This window comes from Salvelinus fontinalis, chromosome 1 (genome assembly GCF_029448725.1).
Source record: "Salvelinus fontinalis isolate EN_2023a chromosome 1, ASM2944872v1, whole genome shotgun sequence".
Classification (NCBI taxonomy): Eukaryota; Metazoa; Chordata; class Actinopteri; order Salmoniformes; family Salmonidae; genus Salvelinus; species Salvelinus fontinalis.
Window position 1 is genome coordinate 52,042,686 of NC_074665.1, and position 20,309 is coordinate 52,062,994.

At 39.4% G+C, this 20,309-nt stretch overlaps 1 protein-coding gene across 2 annotated transcripts in view; it reads right to left on the reverse strand.

The window, feature by feature from the left end:
- LOC129857438 (VPS10 domain-containing receptor SorCS1-like) overlaps positions 1 to 20,309 on the reverse strand; it is an 89,444-nt gene that overhangs the window by 32,009 nt on the left and 37,126 nt on the right. For both annotated transcript variants that reach the window (XM_055925697.1, XM_055925687.1), the window contains exons 7-16: positions 19,973 to 20,091; positions 19,665 to 19,754; positions 18,848 to 19,027; positions 13,726 to 13,872; positions 13,528 to 13,630; positions 12,990 to 13,066; positions 12,502 to 12,593; positions 12,169 to 12,276; positions 11,759 to 11,876; positions 10,863 to 10,996 (exon numbers count right to left, since the gene is read on the reverse strand). In XM_055925697.1, coding sequence (XP_055781672.1) covers positions 10,863 to 10,996; positions 11,759 to 11,876; positions 12,169 to 12,276; positions 12,502 to 12,593; positions 12,990 to 13,066; positions 13,528 to 13,630; positions 13,726 to 13,872; positions 18,848 to 19,027; positions 19,665 to 19,754; positions 19,973 to 20,091 — 1,168 coding nt within the window. The remainder of the gene's footprint in view (positions 1 to 10,862; positions 10,997 to 11,758; positions 11,877 to 12,168; positions 12,277 to 12,501; positions 12,594 to 12,989; positions 13,067 to 13,527; positions 13,631 to 13,725; positions 13,873 to 18,847; positions 19,028 to 19,664; positions 19,755 to 19,972; positions 20,092 to 20,309) is intronic.

Genomic DNA, 20,309 nt, shown 5'->3' on the forward strand with positions numbered 1-20,309 from the left:
TAAATCTTGCATTGTTTTATATATCAACTCATATATGTACCATGGAATCGGTACATCAAAAATCTCTTCCCAACTATTTTGCAATCAGTATGGCACATTTGTCAACATCCTGGTCCTCAAATGAAACTGGTATACTTTCCTATTTATGCTATTTTTATTCCTCTGCCAGTTTTGATCCTTTATATTGGGCAGACAGACCAGTTCCCTACCTCCTCCCGCTGCCACCTGCCTCCTCCATTTTTGGGGCAATGCTGTAATCAATTGTTTGATTGTAATCTTGGATTGAGCACACCTTCCCGTATAATTCTGATAACTCCATGAAGGACATTACAATTTACAATATAATTTAAGAACAAAATACCCTTTTCAAACATCTTTCCCATAAATACAGGTATTTTATCAACCGGCACATTTGAGTTCAGCCATAATATTTGTTGTAATATTTGTTCTATCTTTTCAGGGGTATGAAATTGAAATTGTAGCCAGCTCTGCAAGGCTTGTTTGAAAAAAAGATAGATACTTTGAAAACAGTATCATTTTCAATTAATCGAAAATGAGACATGGCAATCTGCACAAAGGCAAAAAGGCCATTTTTAAACAATGGATGAGCTTTTCTATGTTAGCTGGTTGTATGTTAGCTGGAATCAAAAGTTTGGTTCCAGTAAACAAATTACAGCATCAGTGACACACACACACACACACACACACACACACAAACCAAATACATATTCAAACACTCACATTCAAGTAAACATAAGGTTGCAAAACGTAATGTTCCGTCTATGGCAATCTATGGTAACTTTGGTAATTTATACTTGAATAACTTAAGAATATATATATTATTCATATATAGTATAAATGTTTTATGTGTTTTAGTGGATAGACCATATGGTTCAAGAGAAAATAGGCTTAATTGTGAAAAGGCATCTAATCAACAATGGCATTATTTTCCATTGACTTTTTTCACAACTGCCACCAGTTTGGCCCAAACACATTTACAACAAAGACATAGTAAAATAAATAAGTGTGTAAAATATAAATATATATATTTCATGCTGAAACCCTAATATTAAACACCAATTGAATTCACTAAGTTGATGGTTTAATATTAAGGATGATGTTTTACGGGTTTATTTTATTAGTTTATATATTTTACATGTGATAAAGCCACAAAGAGATAATCTGAAGTACCCAAAAAGGCCATTAGATGTCATGTGATAAAATTGAACAACAAAATAATAAATAAATAATATAAATTCTGGTAGTTTACTAGTAAATATACCAGTAATATAAAATGTATCAAATAAAATAAAATTGTATTTGTCGCATGCTTCATAAACAACAGGTGTAGACTACCAGTGGAATGTTTACTTACAATGCAGAGATAATAGAAAAATTGTAACACGAGTAATAAATACACAATGCATAACGATAACTTCGCTATATAAAAAGAGTACCAGTCGATATGCAGGGGTACGAGGTAATTGAGGTAGATAGATACACACAGACCCATTCGCTTTGTTCACATTTTGCCATTTTGAAAGGGATTAGCTGCGTTTTAGGGGCAGTCACTCTTTAAGGCACATGAACGTTCACGTTCAAGAAAGCCTTTCTAATAAAAATAAAAAATACATTTTCGAACGGCCCTTCTATGAAGTAGGAATTAGTGTCTGATCCAGTGCCTGATCCTGTAACCACTCACGTTTATGTTAACCTGCAATCAAGACACCTGAATGAGCAGTATTAAGTATCAAGTGCTACCCAGTGCATTCCGGCTTGCAAAGGCCTTCATCCAAGACTCAAGGCCTTACACTGCTTTCTTACAAGCCCTGCAGGATAAGTATGGCCAGTTCCACCAACTCGTCTAATGTGAGATAGGCACCATTCTGAACCCACTGTCGAGTTTGGAGACACAGAAGCCTCTGATGCCTTCGCACTGTCTATCTACACACTGGTAAACATGGTTAGAACCCTTGAGGGGCAGAACGGCTACAGGCTCAGATGTACTGTGGTTCCTCCTTTAAAAGTTGAGCGTACACCGCGGGACTTAGAGGTACCCAGCGTCACGGCTTCATTGCTCCAGACCGCCACAAGGGGGAGGTAGAGCTCTCATTATGCATTTGGATCCCAAGGTTTTTATATAACCAATCATATCGAGTGTTTCCAATGACGAATTTGACGCGTGTCACCCGTCCCTGGTGGCACTTTCTTCAACAAAGATGGCTGACAAAACATTACGGGGAAGCAGATGTAAGTAGTTATAACGTCATAACGAGTCAAGCTAAAAATGTACAATTGAGGAATATGTTCATGTAGAGACAAACGATTGTGCATATCTTTTTGTCGTAAAGTTAATTTACGAAAATCGCGATTTAGCAAGTTAACTGACGAGCTAACATTAGCCAGCTAGCTAGCTGGTGTTATGATATGAGTACAGTATGACATTGTAATTCGTGTTGTTTAATGTTTTAGGGAGTCCTGAGAAAACCAGGCTGTCGTGTCTTGGGAAACCGTGGATGTAAAGAATCTAGCTAGATTAAGCATTTACTGCAAATTGAATGTTCAATTGTGTAAGCTTGCATTGCCGTGCAATGCAGCTGAAGTAACATAGCTAGCTAACTATTTACTTGCTTATTGTGTAGTGGAGGATAACAATAACTGTATGCCTATGGATGTGTAGCTAGCTACAGTATGTAGCCGATCTGTGTATGGACCCTGAAATGTTAGGTTCTGAACTAATATTCATACCAATCTATGTACCTCAGCTATCATAGTTGTTGTATCAACTTCAAGTCTGAATGGCATTAATGAAGCCTATGGATTGAGTAGAATATAATAATTTTATTGTGCCAAGGATGCAAGTCCTATAAAGATGTACTGTAGTTATTACCACGCATGAGATCCCCATATTGTAGCCTGTACATTGAATATATTCACTGATCATGTACTCTTCCTTGGTAAATAAAGGTGTGGTTCAGATATGACTCTGAGACATTATTTTTCAGTCATGTCCAATATCAGGTGTATCAAACTCCATTCTTTGAATGATGCTGTGTCTGCATGTATATATTACAATTATACACTTCAACAGTGTTTACTACTCCTGCTCCTGGGAAATCAATGGTTACACATTGTAACTATGCAACAGACTAGAAACATGATTTAAGTGAAGGCTGATTTGTAATTCATATATACAGAAAAAAATATGCATATCTAACTCCCTTCATCTGCATTAATCTGAGGACACAGGATAGCCTTTCAGTGAGATACTTAATTTCAACCACTGGAGAATGTGAAACGCGTTATTGAAAGAAGTTCATTATACAGGTGTTATTTATACAGGTGTTATAAATACACAATACATGCATTATAATTATGATCGCTGTAACATTATATTATAAATACAAGTTCAATATGTACTTCAATGCACATATGGTGTGCATTATAAAATGAGGAAGAAAGACTAGGTGGGGAGAGAGGTGTAGAAGACAGAAAGGGAAAGAGGTAAGAACAGAGGCAGACAGCATATGATTAATGAATTACAGTGCAACCCTAATGTTCTCTCAGTTCATCACAATTACAGTGTCTCTGGCGGTATCTCCTAACCAGCCTTGGGCCCCCAGTTGACCCGAAGGTTATCTTAAGAGCGGGTGAGGTGGCGATGACAGGACTGGCTTCCTCTCTCACATCAAAACATACCTGCAGACGAGAGACAGACTGATAGAGAGAGAGCTTGATTAAGCCTTGTTTTTTTATTCTCACACAGTCAGTCATCATAATCATCAGGAGGTGAAATGCAAAACTGACCTTGGATCAATAACTCTGGGACTACTACATCTCTATCTGTATTTCAATGTAAAGCATCTCTTTAATAATACTTCCTGTTGACCTGACCTCTCACCTATGATCATACCGTGCCCTCTCTGTCAGCCAGTTCAGATGCGAGAGGGGTTCACCAACACAGCTAATATAACCTAGAGGATATAGGGAGAAGGGGTGTGTGGTCTCACCTGGTGTCCACACTAAATGGCCAAAGAGTACTTTATGCTGAAAAACAGACACATAAGGACAAACAATAGAAGATAATGTCATTATTAGACATAAATACCACTTGAAGCTTGATGATGACTTGATCATTTGAATCAGCTGTGTAGTGCTAAGGCAAAAACAAAAATGTGCACAGGTGTTTGGAGCATTCTGATATCCCACAGCTGGTGAGGTGTCAGGTTCGGCTCTGTACTTAAAGGGTGATTATTCCAACTCTCTGTGAAATGCTGCAGATCTGCCCACAGACGAGGTAGGGACACATATCCCACACAGAAGAGGTGGATAAAATTCAACAGTGTATCCTTCTTCCTCCAAACTGTCCATGTGAAACAGGTTCCATGTACAACAAGACAGGCAGCGAGGAAGAGAGAAAAAGAACACAGAACAGTTTAATTATTTCTGGTTATAGACACTTTTGCCAGCAATAAAGCTTCCACTGCCTGTTCCTCGGGCAGTGAACATCTGGCAACATCTACATTTTTGACCCCTTGATCAGCTCACACTCTGAAAGTAAAGAAAATAGCTTCTTCTTTGTAGATATGAAAACAATAACTGAGATATGACCGTTCAAGCTAAAGAAGCAGATGTCATTTTCAGGATATGTCAACACAGCACAGAAAGCTTAACACCAGGCTGGTATTGTGGTTGTTCATTAGGTGATGAGAAATATGCAATATGTATACAAAATAATATACTTACCTGTTAACTCTTGAAAAAAAGCATTGGGATTAAAAGTGAAATGTTTAACCTATTAACCTGCTTCATTATTTATGAATTACCAGTTGATGAGGAACAACTCCAATTTCATACATCATTGAACATTTGTCAAGGAATAAGAAAGAATAAAAAAGTGTAAATAACTTCTTAGATTTGATGGAGACATTATACATCTTAGTACCTTATCAATTTCTGATTTGTATCAATGTGGACGAGAGACAGGGGTGCAGGAACAGAGTATTTTTGCTGAGCAATGCAACGAAGCTGGATCATTCTGGCAATGATACCTGTACCACCTACATGCCGCAAAGACTCCCTAACTCTTCGCCATTGTACATGATGGCCCATTGCTCGGAGACTTCCTCTGACCATTCTAAAGCCCGCATGGGGCATCCTTGCCTTAATGGCGCTGACTTTATGATCTAACTCTTTATCTGACATATCAGAATAGCATTCCCTGACAGACATATTGTGTTCTTTCATCCTTCTATAAACAAAGCTAACCATTACACTGTCATGAAATACGATTATATATCGACTATAAAACAAAGGACATGGCCTGCTTATGAGTTGCCATGAAAGAAAGTTAGATTAATTAAAGTGAAAATGGCTAGAACAGGCGTTCATAGCTAAATGCTTTTTGTTAGCTTGAGAAAAATAATTGCATGATTTATCATTCTACGATATGTATCTACTAATATAGTAGAATGTTATGAGCCGACACTGAATCATAGGAGCTAACTACTAGCTATGTAAAAGTTAGACGGAAGAACGTGTGTTGCTTACCTGAGATGCCATCATCACACAGTCCTTCTTCGTAGGTGTCCGCTATGACTTCCTTTGTGTCGGAAAGAATGGCTGAACAGTATTGGTTGTAGCCAAACTGACTCTCAAAAAATGGCCAAAATGGAGGGTGGTTGATTGCGAAATTAAATTGAAGTTTTGTTTTACAATACATTTTTTGTTCTCTAAATATTTTTGGGGAATAAAATGCATAAAGTTTTGAGCTCTATTACAAAATATTTGATTGCAAAACATTTTCTTTACTTTGAAGCCTCGTTTTTGCTTTCATAACAATTATTTTTGATTGAAAATAAAAAAGTTGCTTTCAGAAAAAAACTATTTGATTTGAAAATAACCAAAGGGGAGTTTGAGCACTGATAATGCTTTTGGGTCCCAATGCACTGCTGTTTCTAACCGAAAATTGAATGCGCAATATAAGCCAAATAATAAACTGATAATTGTGCACAACTTCAAATGAAACAAGCAGGGAGCAGGTTTCAAACCCTCAACCTTCTTGCACAAAGTCCAGCGCGCTACTGACAGTGCACCAAAAGCATGCTCAAGCCACAGAGTCGATAGAGTGCGTCCTCGCGGTAGCTTGCTACTCAATGTAATAAAGTAATGACTTTTCAAATAAGTTACCTTACACGTTATGTTGGCTGACAATTTGGTAGCTACGCTGTCCTTACAAACCACATAGCATATCATTAAAGCAGTATGTACCGGTATGTAGCTATCTACCTAACGTTAGTAGTTATGCATCAAACTTGACAGTATATTAACTATAGGTTATCTAACTACCCAATGTTTATTGACTTGATTATTCCTGTCATTCTTCACTTAGCTAAATGGTATAGTCGGCTGTGTTCTCAGTGGACATTCGGGTGCTTTCACTATCTACTCCGATTTCAGAGCACTCTCATCTGAGATTACCAGAGCGCAGAATAATTCATTTACCAGCGCTCAACACCCGTTGAACGCTGGTAAATAAACATCGTCAAAAAAGCGTAATTAAATTGTTTCCAGCAGCACAGATACAGTCACCAACGCTCTGGTTAACACGAAAACTGCCTAACCAGCTCTGCTAGGGCGAGTAAAATGATCAGAGTGGTCTCATTTGTGTCTGGAAGTAGCTAGCAAGCTAGCCAACGTTAGCTTGGGTGCTTGACTGCCTCGGCCTGAACATCCAGTGTGCGCTCCGAGAGCGAAACGGTCTGAATTTACCCAGAGGGTTTTGCGTTTTTCATGGAATAGAAACACCATAATATTTAACAAATTAATTAAGTACCAGTCAAAAGTTTGGACACATCTACTCATTCCAGGATGTTTCTATATTTTTACTATTTTCTACTTTGTAGAATAATAGTGAAGACATCACAACTATGAAATAACACATATGGAATCAGTTAAGAACTCATTCTTATTTACAAGGACAGCCTACTCCTTCCTCCTCGTTGGGGGATTCAACCCCGGTCTCCAGTCCGCACGACACAGGGATTCTTTAGCTAAATAGCCTAGTAATGTACTGCCAACCAACACATTATACAGCGCCTTATTTTCCATTCCATCCTAACAGAAACCCAGAGGGTTTTGCATTTTTCATGGAATAGAAACACCATAATATTAAGCAAATTAATTAAGCAAGTACCAATCAAAAGTTTGGACACACCTACTCATTCCAGGATTTTTCTATATTTTTACTATTTTCTACATTGAAGAATAATAGTAAAGACATCACAACTATGAAATAACACAAATGGAATCAGTTAAGAACAAACACAGCCTACTCCTTCCTCCCCATCGGGGGATTGAACCCCGGTCTCCTGTCCGCACGACACAGGAATGATTTAGTTAAATAGCCCAGTATTGTACTGCCGACCGTCACGTTGTACAGCGCCATATTCTCCGTTCCATTCTAACAGAAACCCAGAGGGTTTTTCGTTTTTTTCATGGAATAGAAACACCATAATATTAATTAAATTAATTAAGCAAGTACCAGTCAAAAGTTTGGACACACCTACTCATTCCAAGATTTAAAAGAAATGTTTTACTATTTTCTTCATTTTAGAATAATAGTGAAGACATCACAACTATGAAATAACACCGGTCTCCCGCATGCCCTGCATTCTGTAGTAAAGATATGGCCTGCTCTCTCTTATGTAAGGAATTAGGCACTTTCCCATGTTTACAACAGTATGTATTGTAGACTGCACAGTAGCCTAATAAACAAAGAAACACATTTTGTTAATAAAATAATGATTAAAAAAATACTCTTTCAAAATGCAGATGTTGATTTAGTTATGGATCCATAACGAATTACTATGGGAATAAATATCACTGATTTACAGAAATATTGGAACAAAGTTGTCTAATGAAGGCAAACAATTTAGAATCCTCCAATCCTGTAGCCTACTCCCGACCGTCACATTGTACAGCGCCATATTTTCCATTCCATCCTAACGGAAACCCTGAGGGTTTAGTTTTTCGTTTTTCTCTGAATAGAAGTACCATAATATAAATCAAATATACTTCTTATGGCTGAGGCAGTATTGAGTAGCTTGGATGAATAAGGTGCCCAGAGTAAACTGCCTGCTACTCAGTCCCAGTTGCAAATATATGCATATTATTAGTATATTTGGATATAAAACACTCTGTAGTTTAAAACTGTTTGAATGATGTCTGTGAGTATAACATAACTCATATGGCAGGCAAAAACCTGAGAAAAAATCCAAACAGGAAGTGGGAAATCTGAGGTTTGTAGTTTTTCAACTCATTCCCTATTGAAGGTACAGTGGGATATTGGTCATGTTGCACTTCCTAAGGCTTCCACTAGATGTCAACAGTATTTAGAACCTTGTTTGATGCTTCTACTGTGAAGTGGGGCCGAATGAGAAGGGATTGAGTAAGGTCTGCCATGAGCTGAATATGCGCTGACCATGCACGTTCACGTGAGAGCGAGCTCTGTTCCATCGCATTTCTGAAGACAAAGGAATTCTCCGATTGGAACATAATTGAAGATTTATGTTAAAACCATCCTAAAGATTGAAGCTATATTTCGTTTGACATGTTTCTACGGACTGTAATATGACTTTTCGTCTGAACTTTTGCCTGGACCTGCCCGCGCGTCGTGAGTTTAGATTGTGTACTGAATGCGCAAACAAAACTGAGTTATTTGGACATAAATGATGGACATTATCGAACAAAACAAACATTTATTGTGGAACTGGGATTCCTGGGAGTGCATTCTGATGAATATCATCAAAGGTAAGTGAATGTTTATAATATTATTTCTGACTTCTGTTGACTGCAGAATATGGCGGATATCTTTTTGTCTTGTTTGGGCTCTGCGCGCCCTACTCAGATTATTGCATGGTTTGCTTTTTTCGTAAAGATTTTTTTTAAATTGGACACTGCGGTTGCATTAAGGAGAAGTGTATCTAAAGTTCCATGCCTAACCCTTGTATTTTCATCAACATTTATAATGAGTATTTCTGTAAATTGATGTGGCTCTCTGCAAAATCAGTGGATGTTTTTGGAACTACTGAACATAACGCGCCAATGTATACTGAGATTTTTTTTAAATAAATATGAACTTTATTGAGCAAAACATACATGTATTGTGTAACATGAAGTCCTATGAGTGTCATCTGATGAAGATCAGATGAAGATCAGATCTCTATTTCTGATTTTTGTGACTCCTCTCTTTGGCTGGAAAACTGTCTGTGTTTTTCTGTGACTTGGCTCTGACCTAACATAATCGTTTGTGGTGCTTTTGCCGAAAAGCCTATTTGAAATCGGACACTGTGGTGGGATTAACAAGAAGTCTATCTTTAAAATGGTGTCAAATAGAATTATGAGATTTCTGTTTGAATTTGGCGCCCTGCACTTACACTGGCTGTTGTCATATTGATCCTGTTAGCGGGATCGCAGCCATAAGAAGTTAATTAAACCAAATTTCTTAAAATCAATCGCATATACTATCTTATTACAAAAAAGGTTTTAAATTCTCTGTTAATGCCAATATGGAATACTATCAAATGCTTCTCAAAGATGCCCTCTGGTAGTCAAACTAGCAATAACTTGCAGTAACAGAAAAAATGGCTGACAGTTAAATGGCGTGCCACAGAATGCTGCGGCAGCACGCAAGGTGTGCTGCAGTATGACGCAACTTTTAAAGGAGGAACCACTGTAGATTCCAATGCCGACTGGCTCTTGAGCAAGATGCCACAGGACTACTGTGATACATTTGTGGAGTACTGTTTTGACCTTACCTAACTTGACAGCCTGGCTGCAGAAGACGTCCAAGGCTAAGCATATATCAAATTTTCAAATTCAAATTTTCAAATTCAAATTTTCAAATTCAAATTTTATTTGTCACATACACATGGTTAGCAGATGTTAATGCGAGGGTAGCGAAATGCTTATCAAGCAGATATGTGGCCTTCTAGCAATGTGACATTTGTGCCTCCACTAGACCAAAGGAGAGGTCCACTTCAATCCTCAACACCAGTGAATATGTAAGCTCCTAGGAGCCTGCTCAATCTAAGGCCCCTTCCAAACCCTAGCCATACTTTCATCACTGTGATGACAAATAACACTATCTTAACATGTCCAGAGTTAAAGAAGTTGAACACAAGACAGATCATTGAGTGGATAAAGGATGAACAACGGTGTTGGAAATGTGGACGATCCCACAAATCTGATGCTTGCACCCTCAAACAACCCAGACATGCACTGAGCAGCACCTAATGATCCTTCACGATTCCATCCAGCATGACCAAAAATGCATTCTCACGGGGAGTGTCCCTACTACTTAAGCCCCATTTATACCTGTCCCTAACATGTGTCCTTTGTCCTGATCTTGTCTGTTTACACTTATAAGATCTTATCACAATCAGACCACAATGCATCTTTTAATCATCAACACCTGTCTAGAAATGTCGGCACAATCAAAATGTGGACAAAATCAGAACAAAGGATGCATGTTAGAACCAGGTATAAACATGGTTAAAGATGTACCTGGACAGACCCAACCGATCACATAAATGTATGCTGAAGGTTGTGAAACTTCTACTTCACAATGGAGATAGAGATGTCTACCTGCCTTCTTGATCTTATCCCCAAAACTACTTTTAACTGTGTCTAAGGTAGTTAGTGTCAATAGTTCTATGAATACAGTTATAAACAGCATGTCATTGTGTTATTGTGCTCCAATGATGCCTTCTTAAATTGCCACTGAAAGGATTAATAAAGACTGTATGGAATTGAATTGAATGTTATATATTATCGACAGTAGCAGCCAGTATTCTCCTCACCACTCAAAGTCATCCTCGGTGCATGGACAGGAGTCTGACATCTGGGAGATGTACTGATCTTTGGTTTTGACACATCTGGTGTCGGGCTTCAGATTCTGAAAGATTCTTTTCACTCCCATAATGCAGACTTTACCCTGTGAGAAATAATGTATTATTTGAAATAATTAACTACAACATTTCAGAATTTACTTTATTTTTGGATGTGTCACACCCTGATCTGTTTCACCTGTCTTTGTGCTTGTCTCCACCCCCTAAAGGTGTTCCCATTATCCCCTGTGTATTTATACCTGTGTTCTCTGTTTGTCTGTTGCCAGTTTGTCTTGTCTTGTCAGGTCTTACCAGCGTGCTTTCCCGTCTTCCTTTTTGTCAAGTTCTGTTTCCTAGTTTTCCCGGTTCTGACAATTCTGCCTGCCCTGACCACGAGCCTGCCTGCCGTCCTGTACCTGCCTGACTCTGGCCTAATTAATAACCTTTGCCTGCCCTGACCCCGAGCCTGCCTGCCGTCCTGTACCTGCCTGACTCTGGCCTGATCACGAACCCTTGCCTGTCCTTGACCTGCTTTTTGCCTGCCCCGTGTTTACAATAAATATCTGAGAACTGTACTATCCGCCTCCTGTGTCTGCATCTGGGTCCTATCCTGAGTCGTGATAGGATGTAACAGTTTAAAAGAAAAGCCTCTGAATAATGAAGTTCTCTTAATATATATATTTTTTAAGTACATGAAAATGTGTATAATTGCTCATTTGTTCTGAAAGTGAATACACAGAAAGTATCCATAATTTTGAGACAAATTTGAGATAGAAAATGGGTGTGATAGGACGTTTCTCTTCATACTGTATTCCATTGAACTAAAGTGCCCAAAGCCGTTACAAATGTATCAAAGTGGTTGCTCTTACGTCATTGTGTAACTGCCAGGTCTGATAGTCGTCTGGGTTACACCTTCTGTTAAAGATGGCCTTGAAGTCTATTTTGACAAGCTGCCACTCAGAACGATGGCTGAAATGACCAAATATTCTGCAAACACAAAAGGTAAAGGATGGTGAAAAATAGCTGAAAAAAGGGGTTGCTAGGTAAAATGTATTAAGTAAAATACCTTTTTATCATAAAAGTGGGAGATGAAAGGCTGCCTGAGTTAACCACAAGGGATTTGTACAATGACTCAGAAGAGTGAAAAGAGAAAACAAATAAAAAGTATCTAACTTCTGACAGCGAGTACATTTTTCTTTCTTTTCAAAACGTCCATTAAACGTTCAACGCATTGCAAAATACATACTATTAACCATAGAGTATTTGTTTTGATTCTTACATCATGATGAGGGTGTCTTCCCCTGGCTCTCCTAAGACTCCGTCTACATAGAGAGGAGAGGGGGTGAAGCTGTATTTGTTCCAGCGTTTTCCCTCATCAAAACTCAGCCTGGATGGAGAAACAACATGTTGGCTCTCATGCATGGCTCATGTGGAACCCTCACCATGCATAGAATAGGTGGTACTGTAACACTATCATTAGGTGGACGTTCAGTGCTTACATAATACAGTCCATAAAACATTTATAGACACATGTAATTCAATAGACAAGTGTAATTCAATGTTGATACTGTAACAGTATGCACGGAAGTTGTAATGTTAAAGGAAACAATACCAGATATGTCTGATGGGGAGAGGTGTGTGTCGAATGGCCACTAGGGCACCACCCTGGTTAAGAAAGAGGACACTATACTCCTCCTCAAATACCTACAAACAGGACAGGATTTCATCACATTTTCAAAGGTCAGAGATGTGCATACCGTTCACGTATACTTTTGACGAGTGATAGACTTGTATCACTATAGGCTACTGCTACTTCGTCTATATCATGTAACAAAGCCACATATTAAATTGTATTTTTAAGTGAGAAAACATCAAATATTATCAGCTCCTAAGAAGTTCTATGGAAAGAATAATCAAAACTTCCTTAAACCAGTATACATGGCATGTGATCAAGGGTAATTCAAACAATATCATGCATTTTGCATTCAGAGTTGGCTCCCTCCAAATTACTGAGTTATAAGCAGATTGATCTTTTCTTCTACGTGTTTTCTTGATTTTGTGTCACATTTCAGTGGCACCTGTCTCTTTCAGTCACAGTACCTCTCTCCAAGTGTTGCCAGCATCTGAGGTGATGAAAATGCTAACATTATAGGCAGTAAGCTCGGGCCCAATGGTACCTAGATGTAAAAAGCATAGTATAGTTATAGTGTAAACACTTTCATTGTATGCCTTCTTAACCCACATTAAAATATATTTAATGCACAATGAAATAAAAATACAGATGCAAATATTCTGCTACAGGCTCCTAAAAAGGGAGTATTTACTCAGAAATTCAAACCTTTTCTTCTGTATCTGTTTTTGCCAAACATCTTGCAGTCTACCGATATTCAGGCATGCTGTGATCAAATTCACAGATCAAACTGAGCTGACTAAAATGTTTTAAGCCACAATCCCAGCATTTACTTGGAGAACAGAGTTAAAGATAAAAGGGTTCTTTAAGGGTGGAAAAAGAGCAGTGTAAGAGTTGAGCAACCACTGCAAATTGTGAACCTTAAGGAGAGCGGAGGTCCCTGTGGTAATTGCTAATGAGAGTAAAAATAAACAAAAGACACAGCTAAACATTTCAAATAGTGCCTACCTGATGCTACTATAATTCCTGGAGCGGATTCCTTACTGACTATGTTTCCAGACGTGTACGGGTTGTCAGACACATGGAGATGCAGGTGTAATGAACAGTAGGGCTGAAAATCAACAAAAGAAAAAAAACATTATGTGGTTTATAGACAAAAACAGTTCCAGGTTTTCAGATATTGGCCACTTTCAAAAGCAGACTCACCTGTACACAGTAGAGTCTGGTTCCCTTCAGATCAGTGGTAGGAGCCTGTAGGAGATGCCAGTCTCGTCCCTTATTGTAAGTGATAAACGTTTTCACTTGGCCCTCGACAACTTTATTTGACAAGAACACCCCTTTTATCCCTGCTACCTAGGAACATTGAGAAACAGACATGAAAAACAAATTAGGGGCAAAAGCTACAACTGTAAATTATTCAAACATAAGTAAAGCTGAAGCCCTAGTTTTGATGTGAAAGTGAAGTCTTCTGTACACAATAGCATTTCTGACAGGGAACACTATTTTGGAGAACGTTGCAGACTAGTGGTGGTCTGGGGGTAGAAGCATTTGGCCAGTCTTACAGTTTTTGCCATGATGCTCCTATACTGTCTGCATTTGAGTGATAGAAACGGGGAGAACAAGCCATGGCTCGGGGGCTGGGGTCTCTGGTGATCTTTTTGGATTTCCTGCGACACCTGCTGCTGTAAGTGTCCTGGAGGGTAAGCAATGTGCACCCAATCGTGCGTTCGGCTGAGAGTACCATCCTCTGTAGCGCCTTGCGGTCTGCGACGGTGGAGTTGCCGTATCAGGCTGGGATGCAGCCCAAACGTACACTACCGGTCAGCTCACTCAAGGGTTTTTCTTTATTTTGACTATTTTCGACAATGTAGAATAATAGTGAAGACATCAAAACTGTGAAATAACACATGGATTACGTAGTAACTAAAAAAGTGTTTAACAAATCCAAATCCATTTTATATTTCAGATTCTTCAAATAGCCCCCCTTTGCCTCGATGACAGCTTTGCACACTCTTGGCATTCTCTCAACCAGCTTCACCTGGAATGTTCCCACATATGCTGAGCACATGTTGGCTGCTTTTCTTCACCCTGCGGTCCGACTCATCCCAAGGCATCTCTATTTGATTTAGGTCAGGGGATTGTGGAGGCCAGATGATCTGATGCAGCACTCCATCACTCTCCTTCTTGGTAAAATAGCCCTTACACAGCCTGGAGGTGTGTTGGGTCATTGTCCTGCTGAAAAACAAATGATAGTCCCACTAAGCCCAAACCAGATGGGATGGTATATCACTTCAGACTGCTGTGGTAGCCATGCTGGTTAAGTGTGCCTTGAATTCTAAATAAATCACAGACAGTGTCACCAGCAAAGCACCCCCACATCATCACACCTCATCCTCTATGCTTCACATCCATTCACCTACTCTGCATCTCACAAAGACACAGCAGTTGGAACCAACCATCTCCAATTTGGACTCATCAGCCCAAAGGACGAATTTCCACCGGTCAAATGTCCATTGCTGGTGTTTCTTGACCCAAGCAAGTCTCTTCTTATTATTGGTGTCCTTTAGTAGTGGTTTCTTTGCTGCAATTCGACCATGAAGGCCTGATTCACATGTGTTTGTAACTTGAACTCTGTGAAGCATTTATTTGAGATGCAATTTCTGAGGCTGTTAACTCTAATGAACATATCTTCTGCAGCAGAGGTAACTCTGGGTCTTCCATTCCTGTGGCTGTCCTCATGAGAGCTAGTTTCATCATAACGCTTGATTGTTTTTGCGATAGCACTTGAAGAAACTTCAAAGTTCTTGAAATGACTGACCTTTTCTGAACTTTGACTGACCTTCATGTCTTAAAGTAACGATGGACTGTTGTTTCTCTTTGCTTATTTGAGCTGTTCTTGCCCTAATATGGACTTGGTCTTTTACCAAATAGGGCTATCTTCCGTATACCCCCTCCCCCCCACCCCACCCTGTCACAGCACAACTGATTGGCTCAAACGCATTAAGAAGGAAATAAATGTCACACATTAACTTTTATGAAGGCACACCTGTTAATTGAGATTCATTCCAGGTGACTACCTGAGTGTGCAAAGCTGTCTTCAAGGCAACGGGTGGCTATTTGAAGAATCTCAAATATAAAATGTTTTGATTTGTTTAACTCTTTTTTGGTTACTACATGATTCCATATGTGCTACTTCATAGTTTTGATGTCTTCACTACTATTTTACAATGTAGAAAATAGTAAAAAATAAAGAAAAACCCTTGAATGAGTAGGTGTTCTAAAACTTTTGACCGGTAGTGTATGATCTCAATGATGCTCCTGTAGAACACTGTGAGGGCCCTCAGGGACAAGCCGGATTTCTTCAGCATCCTAAAGTTAAAGAGTTGCTGTCGTGCCTTCTTCACCACGGTGTCTGTGAGGTTTGACCATTTCAGCTCCTCGGAAACGTGAATGAAGCGGAACTTGAAGCTTTTGACCATTGATGCCTGTTTCCTCAAATCCACAATAAGCTTCTTTGTTTTGCTGGCATTGAGGGAGAGGTTGTTTACCTGTCACCACGTCGTCAGCATTCATACCTTGTGTTGTTGCCTACCCTCACCACCTGGGGACAGCCCATCAAGAAGTTCAGAATCCAGTTGTAAAGGGAGGTGTTCAGTCCCAGGGTCCTTAGCTTTTGATGAGCTTGGAGGGCACTATGGTGTTGAATGCTGAGCTGTAGTAAATTAACAGTATTTTCACATAGGTGTTCCTCTTGTCCAGGTGGGAGAGGGAAGTTTGGAGTGCAATAGAGATTGCGTCATCTATGGATCTGTTTGACGGTATGCAAATTGGAGTGGGTCCAGGGTGTCTGGAAGGTGGTGTTGATGTGAGGCATGACCAGCCTTTCAAAGCATTTCATTGCTACAGATGTGGGTGCTATAGGGTGATTGTCATTTAGATAGGTTACCTTGGCATTCTTGGGCAGAGGGACTATGGTGGTCTGCTTGAAACATGTAGGGATTACAGACTAGGTCAGGGAGAGATTAAAAATGTCAGTGAAGACACGTTCCAGCTGGTCAGTGCATGCTCTGAGTACGCATCCTGGTAATCTATCTGGCCCTGTGGCCTTGTAAATGTTAACCTGTTTACAGGTCTTACTCACATCAGCTACATGTATCATGATCACACAGTCATCCGGGACAGCCGATGCTCTCATGAATGGTTCAGGTTTGCTTGCCTCGAAGCGAGCATAGAAGACATTTAGGTCATCTGGTAGGGTCGCGTCACTGGCCAGGTTGCGGCTGGGGTTCCCTTTGTAATCCGTGATAGTTTACAAGCCCTGCCACATCCAGCGAGCGTCAGCGCCAGCGTAGCAGGATTAGTCATGTATTGACGCTTTGCCTGTTGGATTGCTCGTCTGAGGTCATAGAAGGATTTCTGATAAGCTTCCGGATTTGTGTCCCGCTCCTTGAAAGCAGCAACTCTAGCCTTTAGTGTAGTGCAGATGTTGACAGTAATCCATGGTTTCTGGTTTGTATATGTTCTCACAGTCACTGTGGGGACGTTGTCAATGCACTTATTAATGAAGCTGGTGACTGATGTTATAAACTTCGGAATGCCATCGGATGAATCCTGGAACATATTCCAGCCTGTGCTTGAGAAACAATCCTGTAGCTTAGCATCCGCTTCCTCAGATCACTTTCGTATGGAGCGCATCACTGGTTCTTCCTGTTTGAGTTTTTGCTTTTAAGCAGGAATCAAGAGGATAGAGTTATCGTCAGATTTGCCAAATGGAGGGCGAGGGGGAGCTTTGTATTCTGTTTGTGGCGTAAAGATGATTTAGAATTGCGTCTCCTGTAGTTGCAATGGTGACATGCTGGTAGAAATGAGGTAAAACGGATTTCAGTTTCCCTGCATTAAAATCACCGGCCACTAGGAAAGCAACCTTTGGATCATAATTTTCTTGTTTGCTTAAGGTCCTATACAGCTTGTTGAGTGTGGTCTAAGTGCCAGCATCATTTTGTGGTGGTAAATAGATAGCTATGAAATATATAGATGAAAACTCTCTTGGTAAATAGTATTATTTATTAACCTAAAGTTTATCATGAGGCATTTTCACTCAAGCGAGCAGAACCACGAGACTTAATATTAGAGATCTCACACCAGATGATGTTATGAAAGAGACACCCAGCTCCCCAATTGAACTTACCCGAGGCTGCCGTTTGATCCTGCCAATGTATAGAAAAAACAGCTAGATGTATATTATACATGCTCTTGTTCAGCCACGACTCAGAGAAACATAGGATATTGCAGTTCTTCATGTCCCGTTTACAGGCTAGTCTCGAACGGAGCTCGTCCAATTTTTTCTCCAGTGATTGTACGTTCGCCAATAGAACAGAGGGTAGAGGCAAATTATTTATTCGCCGTCGTAGTTTTATCAGGGTGCCCGCACATCATCTCTTCCTTTTCTGAGTCTCTGGGATTAGGACCTGGTCTGGGGTGAGCAGTAGGTCCCGTGCCGGCGACTCGTTGAAGTAGAAATCTTCCTCCAAATTGAGGTGATTGCTGTTGCTGTTCTGATGTCCAGAACCTCCTTTCGGTCATGGTGGAAACATTATGTACAAAATAAGTTAAGTTAAGATCAGTGCAAAAGAAGTTAAGAGCAGTGCAAAAAATAGCAGAATTGGTCAGGAGCCCGTAAAATAGCAGCTATTCATTGCAGCGCTATTCTGTATCTAAATAGTACCTTACATAGTAAAGAAATACCATTTGTTTGTGAAAAAAATGGGAATGGGATAAAAATGTGTTGATATTCGAACTTGTGCTGAGTAGGCTACCGATACTTTTTCAATCCAAAATATTCAATAAACACAATCGCTGACATAGACTTTTGTATTAGGCCTAATACAGTTGCATAGGGCAGGACTACACAATGCAAACCTGCATAAAGCAAGCTCAGCCCTATGAGTTTTATCCAATTGTTCCTTTCTCTGTGTCTGTGTATAGGAAACCCCTCTAGTCCTTTTTTAAAATAAAATTAATTTGAACAAGTACAAGGTTTCTGCAGTTTGAAAGGTTTCACCCCCCCCAAGGCAAGGAGTTTTTCCAGGAGTTTTTTTTTTAACCATGTGACCTGATTAGATATAATCTGGTCCCATCATAGCTCATATTAAACTTTTAACAACAGATTAATCACGTCATAAAGTCTGGAATTTCAATTTGGTGAGGTTATCAGATAAGGAAAATCTACAGGCCCTATAATATTTTTTCAAAGGTTGAGACCTCTTGGCAGAAGTGGTAGTGTGCATACAAACAGGGATGGCAGTCTAACTTAGCCATTGCTACATACCTCATAGAGGTCTATCATGATGTTGCCCTCTGGTCCCCCACTGCTCACTATGTTCTCCAGGGCCAGAGTAAAGAAGAGTCCTCGGGCCTCTGACATGTACAGGTTGTAGGAGTCATTCTGGTGCCAGTCCTGCACTGCTGCTACCACCTGGTTATCATCTGTGCTGATTATCTGCAAGTCCTGGTTAAGGAATTATGAGTTAGGATACTATGTCATACAATATAATCCAATACAAAACGTAATTTAGTTTCAGGGCTGCAGTGGTCCCACTGGGCACAAACTGGTTGAATCAACGCTGTTTCCTACAAAATAAATCAACGTGACGCTGTTGAATCAATGTGGAAAACTGACTGGATTTTCAAAAAGTTATTTAAGTAAATATATTTGGGGAAAGTTTGTCTTTTTTTTTACCTAACTTTTAACCTAAATCTAATGACATGGTTCACATTTCTTTTGATTTCACATTGAATTCACGTTATCTGACAACTCAATAAAATGTTAGTCAAAACTAGACGTTGAACTGATGTCTGTATCCAGTGGGGTAATTCTGTATGAAACTGTACAACTATTCTATTGTTAGTATGGTGTTTGTGCATCTGTTCTGTGTTGGGATTCCTCTGTGAAAGCTTTATAATATTCTTGATATATATCTATACTTTCTATTCAAAATTTGTATGTTTATTTTATTAAAGTTGACCTTGGAAAAGCAGAAAAAGCAAGAACATATATGTTTTTGAAGTGTTATAATATCAAAACAGTTTTCCACTGGATTCATAACAGGATAGTAGTAATACTCAACGTAATATTTCCAACCCACCTTTGGTAATATGTACTTAGGTAGCTTCATTGGGAAGAAAGCATTTCTTTTGTAAGACACATAATGGACAGGCCGACCACCCATTGGTACCTAGAGAAACCAAGCAATTTTTATTTCATTTAGAACAAAATTATTACAATGAATCACTGTAAATTGGGCTGACAGACTAACTATGCAATAGTCTTAGTTGTATGTTTTTATACCATTCTCTCTTGGTTTATGGTCATTAATACCTACAAGTTTACTGTACATTAAGATGAACGGTTTAAGAGCATTTTTATTATGACAGAAACATTCCAAATTCCCACCTGAATGAAAACATACTGGTCCTGAACGACCAGGGAATCAGGGCTGATAAATCCAGGGAAAGGCCTGCCTTTGTTGACCTCTGAGCAGTTCTGCAGCTTACACGTTATATACTGGGACCCTATAACAGACGGTAAATAATTGACACAATGTAACAGGAGAAAATAAGTGCTTCGGGACTATTTAATTGAGTCTAGCATTAATTGCATTGATAGTAGAAAGCGGAAAAGCAGGGAAGCCAATTTCTATTTCCACTATTAACAGAGATGGAATGAGTGTCCCTGCGTGTTACCTACAGCCAAATGAGCCATTCTCCTCAGGAACAAGACATTAACACTG